This window comes from Haliaeetus albicilla, chromosome 4 (assembly GCF_947461875.1).
Source record: "Haliaeetus albicilla chromosome 4, bHalAlb1.1, whole genome shotgun sequence".
NCBI lineage: Eukaryota > Metazoa > Chordata > Aves > Accipitriformes > Accipitridae > Haliaeetus > Haliaeetus albicilla.
In genome coordinates this window covers 26,667,673-26,682,280 of record NC_091486.1, presented here as the reverse complement: position 1 = coordinate 26,682,280, position 14,608 = coordinate 26,667,673, and the positions used below count along the sequence as shown (strand labels likewise).

General features: G+C 40.3%; 1 protein-coding gene across 10 annotated transcripts in view; it reads right to left on the bottom strand.

Moving 5' to 3' along the window:
* The window catches only part of OSBPL6 (oxysterol binding protein like 6), a 111,103-nt gene that overhangs the window by 52,073 nt on the left and 44,422 nt on the right, over nucleotides 1–14,608 (bottom strand). For 8 of the 10 annotated variants that reach the window (XM_069781544.1, XM_069781551.1, XM_069781554.1 and 5 more), the window contains one exon: nucleotides 10,181–10,418. In XM_069781544.1, coding sequence (XP_069637645.1) covers nucleotides 10,181–10,282 — 102 coding nt within the window. In that variant the 5' untranslated portion in view covers nucleotides 10,283–10,418. Of the gene's footprint in view, nucleotides 1–10,180; nucleotides 10,419–11,586; nucleotides 11,667–14,608 lie in introns of all 10 variants that reach the window. The other 2 variants (XM_069781547.1, XM_069781546.1) reach the window with 1 other exon arrangement.

Below are 14,608 nucleotides of genomic sequence, written 5' to 3'. Positions count from 1 at the left end.
TTTGCCAGAGCGACGGTTTGGAATAACTACAAAGTCACAGTCTGGGCCTTTAATGACAATCTTCTCCTTTGACACTTTAGATTTTGACACGCTTATCTCAAAATAGAGCAAACAGATAAATTGACAATATCTGACAGAATTCAAATGTTTGCTAATGATACAAAGCTTTTTTATGAATATTGAATAATCGCAATTAAAAGGATTGATATTTCGCTAAATAGTCTCAGGCTAGCAATTCATTTTATTAGTCTCGATGTAGTTAAAAATAAAAGGAGAGGAAATAAAATTACATACACAAAAGAAAACCATTCCTTGATATCTTAATTTGTTAACTAATGAAAGCATTCTAGACGTTGAATGGCCTTCTTCAGAAAATATATGCAGTTTTTACTTTAATAAATGGTTGCAAGGGAGTTTAAGTTAACACAGATCATAGGCCAAAAAGTTGGATACTCACCTAAAAAAGTGCATAGGTTCAAAATAAAAGAATGCCCTGTCTTCTTGGGGCTCTTTTTCACATCCTTGTGTAAGCTACCCACTTAAGACTTTCTCAATATCCTTTAAACTTTAATATATGCGGTACAAAAATAGAGGAGCTAGGAAAAAAGGGGTTATAAAAAGTTTTTTATCTTTTTTTTTTTTTTTAACATGAACTCTTATTCTACTGGGGAAAAAAGAAGTTTGGATGTAACAGCTTCATTTTCAATTCCAAGACAAAGTATTTATTAAAAACAGAAAAAGAGAGATGTCAGAACAGCAAATAGCTTTACTAAGGCACACATTTATTCTGCCTAATACATTTGTGTGTCTTGAATGTGGATAATGCCAATCACGCATGAGTGTCTTGAAGACAGAAGCCTTCATATCATACCTGCCATCATCCTCCCTCTTCTTTTACTATTGTGTCTTTTCTCTCCATTGCACTTCTTCCCTCTGAATTCATGTGTGGTTGTGTACACAAACATTCCTCACTGATCCCAGACAGCCCATTTTGGATCGAGTTGCAGTTAGAAAATAAGTGCGTATTATAGTAGTATCAATCAATGTTCAAGGACACGTGAATTGTATGAATAGTCTCTTTTTTTTTAAATGTAAAAGCCAACCTTTTAGTTTATATTCTCAAAGAAAGTGAGATATGATCATGTAGGTATGAACGTGCATGCATGGTAGAGGGGAAAAAATGAGACAGGAGGAATGCAAGAGTGACCATGTTCCAAAAACACAACTTTAAGTTATCTATCATAATTTGCATGGATAATTAAACTTTTATGTGAGCAATTTCCCTGGTTTTGTAATATAAGCTAGCTACATACACCATTTCTAATCAAACTGACATGGTTTAAAAAAAGAAATCTTTCTTCATAGCACTTCAGCATTCTCCATGCAGTCTGTAAAGCACTCCTACAGGTAAGACAGGGGAAACATAACCACCATTTTTAAAAAGGGAAAGTAGGAAGACTCAGCAAACTACAGGCCAGTCAGTCTCACCTCTGTGCCCAGCAAGATCACGGAGCAAATCCTCCTGGAAACTACTACGCTAAGGCACATGAAAAATAACGAGGTAATTGGTGACAGCCAACATGGCTTCACTAAGAGCAAATCATGCCTGACAAATTTGGTGGCCTTCTACAATGGGGTTACAGCATCAGTGGATAAGGGAAGAGCAAAGGACATCATCTACCTGGACTTGCGCAAGGCATTTGATACTGTCCCACACAACATCCTTGTCTCTAAATTGGAGAGACATGGATCTGATGGATGGATCACTTCGTGGATAAGGAATTGGCTGGATGGCTGCACTCAGAGTTGCAGTCAACAGCTTGATGTCCAAGTGGAGACTAGTGACAAGTGGCATTCCCAGTGCTGTTTAACATCTTTGGCAACGTAGACAGTGGGATCGAGTGCACTGTCAGCAAGTTTGCCAATGATACTAAGCTGTGTGGTGCGGTTGACACACTGGAGGGAAGGGATGCCATCCAGAGGGACCTTGAGAGGTGGGCTTGTGTGAATCTCATGAAGTTAAACAAGGCCAAGCAGAAGGTTCTGCATGTGGATTGGGCAATGAGTGGATTGAGAGCAGCCCTGAGGAGAAGGACTTGGGGGTATCAGTGGATGAAAACTGAATGTGAGCCAGCAGTGTGTGCTCGCAGTCCAGAAAGCCAGTTGCATTCTGGGCTGCATTGAGGAGCGTGGCTAGCAGGTTGATGGAGGTGATTCTACCCCTCCACTCTGCTCCTGTGAGACACCACCTGGAGTACTGCGTTCAGCTCTGGAGCCACTGACATAAGAAGCACCTGCTGGAATGAGTCCAGAGGAGGGCCACGAAGATGATCAGGGGCAGGAGCACCTCTCATATGAAGACAGGCTGAGAGAGTTGGGATTGTTCAGCCTGGAGAAGAGAAGGCTCCAGGAAGATCTTATAGCAGGAAAGCCGGGGAGGGACTTTTTCCAAGGGCATGTAGTGATAGGACAAGGGATAATGGCTTTAGACTGAAAGGGGGTAGATTTAGATTAGTAATTAGGAAAAATTTCTTTACTGTGAGGGTGGTGAAGGCACTGGAACAGGTTGCCCAGAGAGGTTGTGGATGCCCCATCCCTGGAAGTGTTCAAGGCCAGGTTGGATGGGGCTTTGAGCAACCTGCTCTAGTGGAAGGTGTCCCTGCCCATGGCAGGGGGTTTGGAACTTGATGATCTTTAAGGTCCCTTCCTACCCAAACCATTCTATGATTCTATGATTACTCAGATAGCAATGTTTATGAAGCTCAGAGAATATGTACACACGGCCCCACGGGACAGCCCGGCATGCACACTATCACTGCCAAGAATCAAATCAAGCCTCCTGCACAACCTTTTTTTTCCTCACAGGTCTTTCAGACATTGTGCTGGCTTGCCTTATAGACCAGGCTATTTGTCTCTCCTTGACCGCTCCAGCCCATTTTATTTCTTCAACAGCTTTAAGGCCAAGTCCTTCTTAGAAAGAGGCAGCATCTCCCTCTATCAATCTCCAGGATTGTACTCTGGGAGATCCTGTCTCCAAACCACTACAGTATTACCAAGGGCAGGGGCACTCATCCAAATATCTATTGATTGGAGAGGGCCCATCCAGTGTACATGCACACAGACATACTTCTTCTGGTTGCCATGTATCTATCATGTAAATTCTAGGCAGAAATACAGGCACAAGATGAGGGACATCTGCTGCATGCCTGTGGTTGCCTTCACAACATACAGACAGCAAGCCTGATACATCCAACATGAATTGGGCTCCTGGGCGTATGTTGCTACCAACATGTGCCAGCAGCCCTGCCCCCAAGGATTCCCAGTGCCAGAGCAGCAATGCCTCACACTTTCAATGCACCCATCAGCATTGGTGCTCAGGGGGAAGCCTGTCTCAACCCTGTGGTCAGTCTGTACCAAATCCCTCTGAGTCTTAATGACATGGGTTCCTACCCTGTCCCTGGACAAATCCGTAGTCCAGAGAGCTTTGCTCTGATAGTCCTTACCTTCTTCTAAAGGTCTGATTGTGCCACATGTAAATGTTCACTCATCAAGTAGTTCACTGTTATCCACTTGAGTGATGAAAAAGGAATCTAACGGGCCTGAGATTTATGATTTCATTTCAGACAAGTGCTATGGCATTGAACTTAAGGTAACATTCACATGGGTGTCCTACAGCTTCATAAGTTACTCTACTCATTGTTTCAGACATTCTTTCAGCTACTGAAGTAAGACCCACTACCTCCTGAACCTAAGGAACATTTTCAAACTCTATTAAAGACACAGAATTATCAAAAAAAATCTTGTAGAGCAGCAGGAGCTAACCAATTTAAAGAATAATTGTATGGTTTTGTGAACAATTTTGCCACTTCATTCTTTGGCTCCCTCAGAACATTTGCTTGCTCCAGTGAGTTGCTGCCTTTAAAGTACTTATTTAACACTTCCTGCTCTAATGCCGCTTCAACTGTATTATGAGAAGAGAGTTAATTAGGAAAGAGAGCAGAAGAGAATTACATCACTGTAGTAACAGTACTTGGCATTTAGTAGCATCTTCAGCTTGAAACTCTCAAAGAGATCAGCAATTATTACTTAAATAATTCTCACAAACTACTAAGAAGTAAAAACACTCTTAAGTTTATGCTTTGCTAAAGACCAAAGCTAGGAATAAGGCTCCATGTTCTCAGGTCTGTACCTTAACTACTAGACAACTGTCCATCCTTGCCTTTCTTTCTTTTAAAGTCACAGAGAGACAGAAACAAGTAAAATTTACAGGTAGCCACCAAGAATTTTTTTCCAGATGTCACATCAGGCTGTCAGCAGTGAGCAAGAATGTAGATTGATACTCAGTTTAAGAATAAAGAAGGGATATAAACGTCCTCAGACTTCTCTTCCACATGGAATATACTACGTTATATTATATTGCAACCTTGTATGAACAACACTGTCTAAGGCACACTGGACAGATAGGCAAGCATGGTAAATATCCCAATCAATTATATTGTCATTGTTTATGAGGCAGAAATCTATAATGCATCCTTGATACTGTGTCACTGATCATAACTGGTCTTAAAGAAAGAGAAAGTTGAGTTTGAGATATCTCAATATATTAAAACCAATAAATTAAACTACATGAGCATGAACACTCCCTCCTATTTCTTCACAAACTCTCACATATCTTATTGTTCTCAGTCTCCCAGAAAAAGCACCAAAAATGCTAAATGAAATTAGACAATGAAAAGAGAGAGTCTTCCAAAGGACTTTAATTACCAGCAGGCAAGATGGATCTCTGTATATGACGGACCTTACCCTGCCAACCTAGCCTACCAAAGGAAAAACACTAGTGGCTGAAATCCCATAGCTGCTGCCACCACAGCTGCTCCTGCCATGAACCTTCCCATTGCTGCTGCTCTGCTACTTCTCACTGAGCTGCCAGGAAAGTTGTAGCAGCAACAGGAGCCGAAGCAATAGCAACAGCAGGTCTCTCATTTTAGAGAGCATTTTGCATTAAGTAGCTTCAGTCTCAAATACCAGATTGCTTTTTCATTGGACAGGTAAAAAGTGAATCTGCTATTGCTTAGAATAACCACACAAAAAGAGCTTCTTAAACATCAAGCAGTTAGAATGAAAGATTGTTTGTGACTTTTTTTTTCCCTTCTACACATCAACCAGCTCTCCCAGATACTCCTGATCACAAAGAAACACCTCTCCCCTTGCTTTCCTTCTCTCTACTCTGCCTTTATTTTTCCAGCCAGTTGTTCTCCTTACAAACCAGTCCTTGCTTCTTAGTTTCATGTCCTACAACCTCACAAAGTGTTTGGCCCACCTAGTTCTCTCTCCCCTACTTGTTTCTTTCACCTATTCATTTCCTGATCCAAGAGTCTCATTCTCTAAATCAAGTACCTTTTGCTTTCTACACTGCACAGCCAAGCACTCCACTCCTGGCACTTCTTACTTCTCCCTCCTGCACCACCCACTTGCTGTGGCATCCAGATTGCCCATGTGAACTCAGCTTCACAGAACCTGATGGTCCCTGCAGCTCATTATCTCCTGGGAAAAACTTGATGGTTGTTTTCTTAGCCAAGACACTTCCCTTCATAATTCTACTTTTACTCTTCTTAACGTTAGCTGAAAGCATGAAACTCTAGAATTAACACAAAACCCATCATATTTTCCTATTATGCGCATCTCTTCTTATTATACTTCATCATTAGTTGATGACACAACAGACAAGTCACCTCTCTCTTTTTCTGCTCCCAATCTATGCTTGTCTCATCTATTCAGCACTTCATCCTAGCGACTCCCTTTTATTATGTGCTTAATACAGTGCATAGCACTGGGAGGCCTAGATTTTTACTGCATCCCTATATCCAAATAATTATTATTAGCCCTTTTTTTCAGCTACCATATATTTCACCCCCAGATTCACCTACTGCAGTAACTTTTTTATAGTCTTCCAGTTACTCTATAAACTAAGGTTTGGTTAAGGTTGCTGCAGACAAATGACTTGATCCTTCCATCATCATTAAAGCCTTTATATCTACGAAATGGTGATACACGCCTTAGGAAATATTGCTTTCAGGAGACTACTTTGACAATTAAAATATAGTGGCTATAAAAAGCTGACTAGGCATTTTCAAGCACAGACCTCGAGGCAAGACCAGAGCCTTGACTCTGGAATCACGTTCTGCTCCTAAATTCAAGGCCAGGTAAACATCTTCAGCCCAAACTCAGCCCTTTCTGCATCCCTTGACTACACCCCTTCTCCTATTAGTCAATATTGCTCTTACAGAAAGAAAAAAAAAAACAACAAATACATTAAAATCTCAAAAGTGGATGATTGCTGCTCTGGAAAATCTTTTTTCTTCTTCCTTCAAAGCCCCTATCTTTCACTCATTACATACGGCTGAAAGACAATAGTCATCTGAAATATGAAAGCTCTCCTAGTACAAAGGTGACCACACAAGGCTAAATGCAATAGGACTAAAAGCTCTTCTCCTTTTGTGTTTGCTGTGTGGGAAAAGAACCAAGGATCTGTTGAAACAGCAATCTGACAAAGAGAGAGAGAAAGAAGTAACAGCTAATCATCCCTTCCCCACTAAAAGACTAAAAAGAAAATCGAGACATTAGAAGAGAAATCCTCGCATATAAAATAGCAGACATTGCTAAATCCACTTCGCATCATGTATTAGCTACCCTTTAGATGGTGGTCAGAAAAGTCAAAATCTCTCCTTTGTTCACAGTTTAATTATTATTACTCTCCTACATCACTCCCTCTGTTTAATAGCCTGGGGTCAGGCCCCAATTTACCAAACTGCACATTGTTAACTCTATAATGTATTTACTTCTTTCTGCCTTCTCAGCACAATATTACCACCCAGGCATTGCAGAGAATATATAACGTATTACAGTCTGTAGTATGACTTGCATACTTAGTCAATAAATAAAACATGGAATACTTACAAAGAGCTTACACCCATCAAACTGAATACACAACATATGATTTTATCATATTCAGCTGTACTTTCTAAAAACAGTGTTAGTCTTCCTCTTTTTTGCTGTGCAACAGAACATGACTAGCCTTTTCAGAGTTTGACAAAGGATGAAAACCAGGAATCTCCCTTTCCAGCATGGCCCACAAAAAAGGCTGTCAAAATTGCAGTTTTTATTCTCGCCTTGGTATGGGGACTCTTAGTTTTCTGAGGGAGATCCCCTGACAGTCGAAATGACAGGTTCTACACTCTGCAACAGCTCCACAGTAGGAAAAACTGTTGTTGCTCCATTCTAAAGTATTCCTTATCAAGGACACCACAACTGCCCTGCCACCATGCTCAGCTCAGGGGCTAAACAAAACAGGTTGGTCCTGGGCCTTCTTCTATCTAATAGTCCAAATTAACCACAATTTTGACAAAAATGGATGACACTAAAGTTCCTATGACAACAAAAATCTGAACCCATTTTTTTGGTTATTGCTAGCTTCAGTAGTCTGTTCATTTATCAATCAGTCATGGAGCCTGCAGATTGGCCATGTCAAAGCTTTTGCTGACTGCTAATTCTCTTAGGTGATGTATATTGCACAAATAAGAAAGCTACATTAAAATGCCAGCATTATATACAGCATGACATTTTCCATTCTCCCTGAAATAATATATCATAGTCATGTTCACACTCATTCAGCCTCCCGCGCTGTAATTTATTGGGAAACTGTTCCATAATTGCTAGTATGACTTTGACAAGAATTATATGATGAGAAGATTTCAGTCATTAACCATCTAGAAATATCAAGTGTTATCCTCATTTATGACAATGAAAGCTACGTTGACACTTCATCCAGTCACATCACTTTCCATATCCATACATATTACCCCTTGAGGAACGGTGCTTTTCTCCTAGCTGCTATGAAGAGTCCAAGGAGGCAGCAAGACAGAACCTTCGAGCCTTTTCAAAGTAAAACCCAACAGCCCCTGAACCAAAATAGTCTACCCCCTAGCTATCACTGCATTTGGGGAAAGCCTATGAAAACCAAAACATGTAAAAATAATGCCACAAGTAGAGAAAGAAAATAGAAATACAGTTGTTATCATATATGGTATGATGGAGCTGGTTGATTTACTGTGTCAACATGCACAAAGGAAACATTTGTATGTTTATTTCCCTAGATATAGTACCATTGCACTTCACGCTGTGTTGCATGCTGTAGCTCAGTTTCACTGCAGAAGAAATTGCCCATCAATTCATTCTCCTGGATATTTCTCTGCCTTTAACACTGAAAGCACTAAGGCAAAAAAATGAATGCCTAGCAGTAGCCTTTCCAGTCCACATTTACATGCTTAAATATACTTGTTAAGCATCATCAGACATTATTGGATCAAAGAGAGCTCTGGATGCATCACACCATCAACCTCTTCAGCATTAGTTTAAAATCATGTTTCATGTTTCAGTGGCCAAATATGGACTTAAAGTTAAGCATCCATTTCATTATGATGACAGGTATACCTTGCTCTACTCTGTTGCTATGGTAACAGATATGGTAGCCATTAAGATTTATGGTAAAATGTATTCCCAAAAGGTAATTTTTTTTCATCCTCACTTGCATGATCGTACCAACCTACCTAATTACAAAGAGAACTCAGAGGATATGCTCTTAGCTGAGCTCAGCAGCTCCTACAAGTCTTGCATTCACCTTCTTTGGGTTTAAATGCAGGAGATAAAATATACTGATGCTTTAAACAAAAGATGTGAAAGTCTTGCTCCAGACGGACGTAATGAAAAATTAAGAGGATATCATATGCTAACCAGGACTTAACTGAGTACAGCTATCCCAAATCCTGTACAGCATGAAAGGGAAAATATTTATCACCTGTGAGAACATCATTTTTGGCTTCACTGAAAAGCAATGGAAATTATTTAAAAAAAAAACAGACACATTTCCTGCCTGTTACTGAACACACATCAGAATTCTTCTCCTGGTTTAACATTTTAAATATACCTTATGGTGAGACTATTTACATTCAAAGCTGCAAATGTTACAGTTTTCATCAAAATTCTCTGTTTTCAAAATTTTTATAAGTCAGGTAAGGGAAAAAACCTACTTCAGCAGCAGCTGAGAAAATAGTGTCACAGCTGGCACACAAGTAGCTGGGAAAATGTTCTTAAGCTACAGCCATTCAAGTAAAAGCATACCACAGCAAACAATTACTTAAGTTCTCTTCCTGTCTCTTTTCCTTGTCAAGCTGAAAAGAAGCCAGTATTGCATTAATGAAAATATTTTCACAATATTTTAAATTATAAAGTTGTTATATTCTTACATTTTGTACTTTTCTTTTTTAAACATGATGGTGTAAAACTAACATAGAAGCTGATTTAGTGTTCAAGGTTTCCATGGATCAAGGTTTTAAAGCATGCTTCTCTTCTAATCAAATTTTCAGTATTAACCTTTGCATTTGTAAATATACATGTAACAACTATCTGGAATCTAGTGGGTAGCTCTGATACTTTCTGAAGTGCTCCCACTGATGCTGAGGCCAGACTGTACACCCAGCCCTCAAAAAAACACAGGAATGCCTAAGATGTTTCGAGGGAAAATAATACAGCCCTCATCTGAAAGGGGTCCTGGGGACAAGATGTATTACATCCACATAGACAAGGGTCTCTTGAAAATGGTAGTCTAACATAACTGAACTAGTACTATATGACATGGGACAATCAGTGTAAATCTGTAGTAAACCAAATAATATTTAAAATGTTAGCTGCTTCCAAAAGGGATGAATAAGATGATATTTAAATTGAATTGAAATATCACCTTGTAAAAAGATAATACATCTCTGTAGTTAGATTTACAAAAAGAGGTATTCCCAGAGGGCACGAAACAACTTGAAGCAACACTGTAGGTTCATGCTGCCAAAGAAACCACTTCCTAAAAGACTTCAGAGCATGTTTCCTATTTGTCCATGTGATTATATCCTTCCCACTCCAGCACTACACATAGTGCCCATGTTGCTTCTGAATTTTTTTCAAACCACTTCAGAAAGTGGAAAAAAAAAATTTTAAAAAAATCAACAGTTCTCAGCTATAGTGATATCATCCAGTCCTATAAGCAAGTAAATTCAGAGCTATCAAGAAGTAACAGCCAGGAATAAATGAATCATTTCACCAGATATTACAAACATCTAGATCTTTTCCTTACCTGCCTCCTGTCTCTCTGAGATGATGATGAAGAGGAGGCACTTCTATGTGATGGAGTGGATGTTTTGTGAGCTGGAGATATGGTCTTCTCCTCTGAACTCATCTTTGCAGCAAACTTGTAGTAATGATCTTGTGCTCTTGTCACTCATGTACAAAAAGGCAAGGAAAAGTCTTCTGCATCCTTCTGTTTCACAGTTTATGGACAGCCAAAGAGGAATTCAATCTCAGCTGAACTGCACCTTAATAAAGAAAAATGTGAGAGAAAGAGTGAATAAACACCCTCGCTCCAAAGTAGCTCTGCAGCAAAGAAATCTGTTGACAGTCACTATTTAATCCAACACATCTCCCAGTTTTTTACTTCCCTTCCTAACAGCTATCCACTACAAACACAAATACATTGGTCTGCATTCTCACAGAAGATGAAGGTGATATTACATTATTTCAAAAACCCCTATGGAAAGGCTTAAGGAATTTACAATTCTCAGGCAAAGACAAGGGGTCATTATCCTATCTTGCATAATATCATAACATTATCAAGTAACTCTTTAGGACTGCCTGTACAACACAGATACCACTGAACACCCCATTATAACCAGTACTTCTTAAAAATCCTGCAGTTAGAAAGGACTCTGCAAGTTGGTTTTTAAAAGCAGGTCCCTTTTTCAAAGATGGTGGCCTCACTGAAGGGGCAGACAACCCAGTTTCACGCATCAGCACCTTTGAGATGGTGCAGAGCTCACCACGCGCTCATATCTTGCTCTCAAAAATGACTTAAAGGTAATACAAAATGTTTTGACCAGAAAATGCTTTCAGCCGCAAGACTGTGGCCAGGGGGTATTAATCTTTTCATCTGGAGAAAAACTTCAGCATGTTTCTTGAATCCCAGGTACAAAAAAAATGTACTGATGAAGGCAGGAGCTACCCAGGGCCTAACTCAGACACTGGGCTGCCATGTTGCATGCAGTGCCCAGGTCTGGCAGCCCAGGGCTGCAGGGGTGGGCGGCCTCTGTGAGGAGAGGCTGGACCTGCCCCAAGGCGGACACAGCTGGTTCCAGCCGGCTCCGCAAGGGCCCCACCGCAGAGCACAGCTGAGCCCGTCAGTGAAAAGATATTTAAGCAAGGGCAGAAAACACCGTAAAGGCAGAGGAGGAGGAAAAAACAAGTGACAAACAACCCTGTGAACACCAAGGTCAGAGAAGGGGGAAGGGAAGGGGCCCCAGGCACCAGAGCAGAAACTCCCCTGCAGCGCGTGGAGGAGGAGGAGTCCTGAAGGAACTGCGGCCCGCAGAGCACCCACGCTGAGCAGATTTTTCCCTGAAGGACTGCAGCCCATGGGGAACACACGTCAAAGCAGGGGAAAAAGTGTGAGGAGGCAGTAGTGGCAAGGAAAAATTGCTACATACTGACCACAAACATCACTCCCTGCCCCATGCCACTCAGGGCAGGCGGAGACTAGAGGTGTCAGGAATGAAGAAGTGAAGCTCAACCTGGGAAAAAAATGGGAGGAAAGCTGTTGTTTTAATGTCTTTCATTTCTCTCTACCCAAATCTATTTTAATTGGCAATAAATTAATTTTCCCTAAGCTGAGTTTTGCCTGCAACAGTAATTGATAAGCAGTCTCCCTGTCTTTATCTCAACCCATGAGCTTTCTCATCTTATTTTCTCCCCTCATGCCCCTGAGGCAGGGGGGAGTAAGCGGCTGGGTGGGTGTTTGGCTGCTGGCCAGGGCTAACCCACCAGAGCTACAGGGGCCATCCTCTTTACTGTTTACTCAGCTGCTGCTATGTGTATTACCTCTTTGCGAGTATTAGATGCTTTCTCTCACTTACTTTTCTCCACTCAAACTTTTAATTTCCATCCAAGAACAGAAAAATAGATACTTAGAGCAGCACAGAAGGTATTTGTGTTAATGAATAGTCAAATACTACCTGTCAAACACTATCAAAATGTTGCAGGTACATCACCAGTACATCACGACAGTTCAGGAACAGAGTTATAGTTCTCAGTGTTTAACAGATTACTTTGATCTTGCTTCAGCTGATAGATACTGTGTCTGATCTTCCATTAACCTTGGATAAAATGGTTCTCTGAATGATGTTATCTGCTTGCCACTAGCATCTATCTTCTCCACCACCCTCTCTCTAATTTTGAAGTAGTGGCCTTCCACATACACTGTGATGACAGCACACCAAGGGTCAGTACAGCAAAGCTAGCTTTAGATGGGCATGGAGAAAGGTGTTGTCCTGCACAATGTTAAAAGAGATCAGGACAAAAATACATTAACTAACACTCAGACATGACTGCAGGCTCAAGAAATTATGACATATTGAAGACAGAGCTCTAGCTTCTCCAATCACAACAGATATCCATGCAAGAATATCATCCTGAATCCAGATACTCACACAAAGGCAGCTAAATAATTAATTATGCTGTGTGTTGTGGCCACCAGCTTTTGAATACTGCACCCTAACAAACACCCTTCTGCTGGAGCTGAAATCTATGATGACTCATACATGACAGACATCTTTTCTGCTTGCTGTACTATGGAAAGTGGAATGACTTCACTTTATTAGTTATCAACACTTTTGCAAGTACAAGTCTCATGGATATCTTATGAGCTTCCATCTCCATCAAGGAGTCTCCCATAGAATGACAGATCCCGCGTAATATCCACAGAGCCCACATAGCATCCCGGTGGCATGACTGGGAGGACATGGCTGTTCCACCAGCAAAAGCTGCCCACACAGCCTGAACATCTCGGCAAATTCTCTATTCTTTTCAGGATAACAAATTCCTGCTAGAAAAAGCCTAAGAAGATGGATTGTGCTGGAGCTGCTAGAGCCAGCTACAACAAGACAGAGGTTGCAGGAAGAAAGAAACAAGCTGCACAGCACATTTGTTTCAAGACTTCAGAGAGAAAACATAATGAAGTTGCACCCAAAGAGAGGCTTTTCCTTCTATCCTAGCATACCAGGGACTGCTGATCTAGTTTAACAGCATTTTCATATCCTACAAATGCATCAGGCAAATTTTAGTCGAAGAGGTATGCCAACAGTGACATCTCAAGGTCTATGCAATTTTCATATAAATCAAAAATCAAGTTACAAAAATTGGAACACAAAAATTATAATCCAAGTTCACAAAGCTGTGCAGAACAGTTGAGTTATTTAATAGCTAAAAGGACAAATTTTCAGTCACCTTCAGCTATGAGGTCACTGAAAATTTTTTAGCAGAGTAGCCTTCGGGCAAATGAAAACCAAACTCTTCTTAAAACATCTGAACTTCACTCAGTTGACTCATGTGGAAAAATTTATGTTTAGTATTGGCACAGGAGGACAGTGATCTAGCACTTCAAGCATGTTTTTAAGGCTCTCAGGGAGCGGAGGCGCTGTTGCAAGAAGCAAACACAATGCTAGCAAGCAGTACACAAGAAAAACAGTTCTGTAAGTAGTTGCCAGGTTTAAGATCCTGTGAAGTATGGGCTTTTCTTTTGAAAGGTATTTAAAAAAAAAAAGAAGTGGCTTACACCTGAGCCAAACTCCACAGTGGTTCTGTGGCATCCCCCAAGCATTAAGAGCTGAACCTAACCAACAGCTTGCTCAAACCACACTGATTTATTGATAGCAGTCTCCCAAAAAGATATATAAAAGTAATCCACCCCCCTTCACACTACAAGAAGCAAACATTCCTTCTTGCCCTATTAAACAGCAACAATAACTTCAATACAAAATTGCTATTACTTATACATAGAAATTTCTGATAACGGAACAGTTCAGGGTTAAAAGTCAAAAAAAGGCAAGTGGGATATTTGAGAAAACAAGCACTGTAAGCAAAACAAAAATATTAATGTAAAGTAGCAAGAGGTAGCATTGAGCTTTTGGTCATTGTTCTTGTACATTGAATTTGGATTCTCTTTATATTGCTAAGAGCTTATCTTCCAATTTTGGCTTAAAATTTGGGTAATACATCTTTTTAGAGCATGTCAGAAGGAACAAATTTAGTGAAATTGATGTAAAGAGATGCCAGTCTCTCTGTAACTAAGATTGAAGCAAACAATTATAAATCTAATTTTTTGGCCAATAAATTCAATTTACCAAAGTGAAACCAATGCTTTTGAGACATTTTTCAGGGGCTTTTTCCATCAGTCACTGGCAGTTTTGCTATTGACTTCAGTGGGAACAGAAGCAAGCCACATACCATGGTAGACTGTTTCTAGAAAATAAGAGAAAAATCTAAAAACACATTCAAAAATTATGATGTTGGGTTTGAGGTGGGTGGGGGGTGTCACCCTAGTAATTGTGCATTTGTTCTGATACTGTTTCCTGACAAAGACCAAAACATCTGACTCATTGTATGAGGCCAATTTTATCATCCCTTTACCTCACAGCAAATATGTCTTCAACCTGAAAGTATTTTAATTTATTTCAGT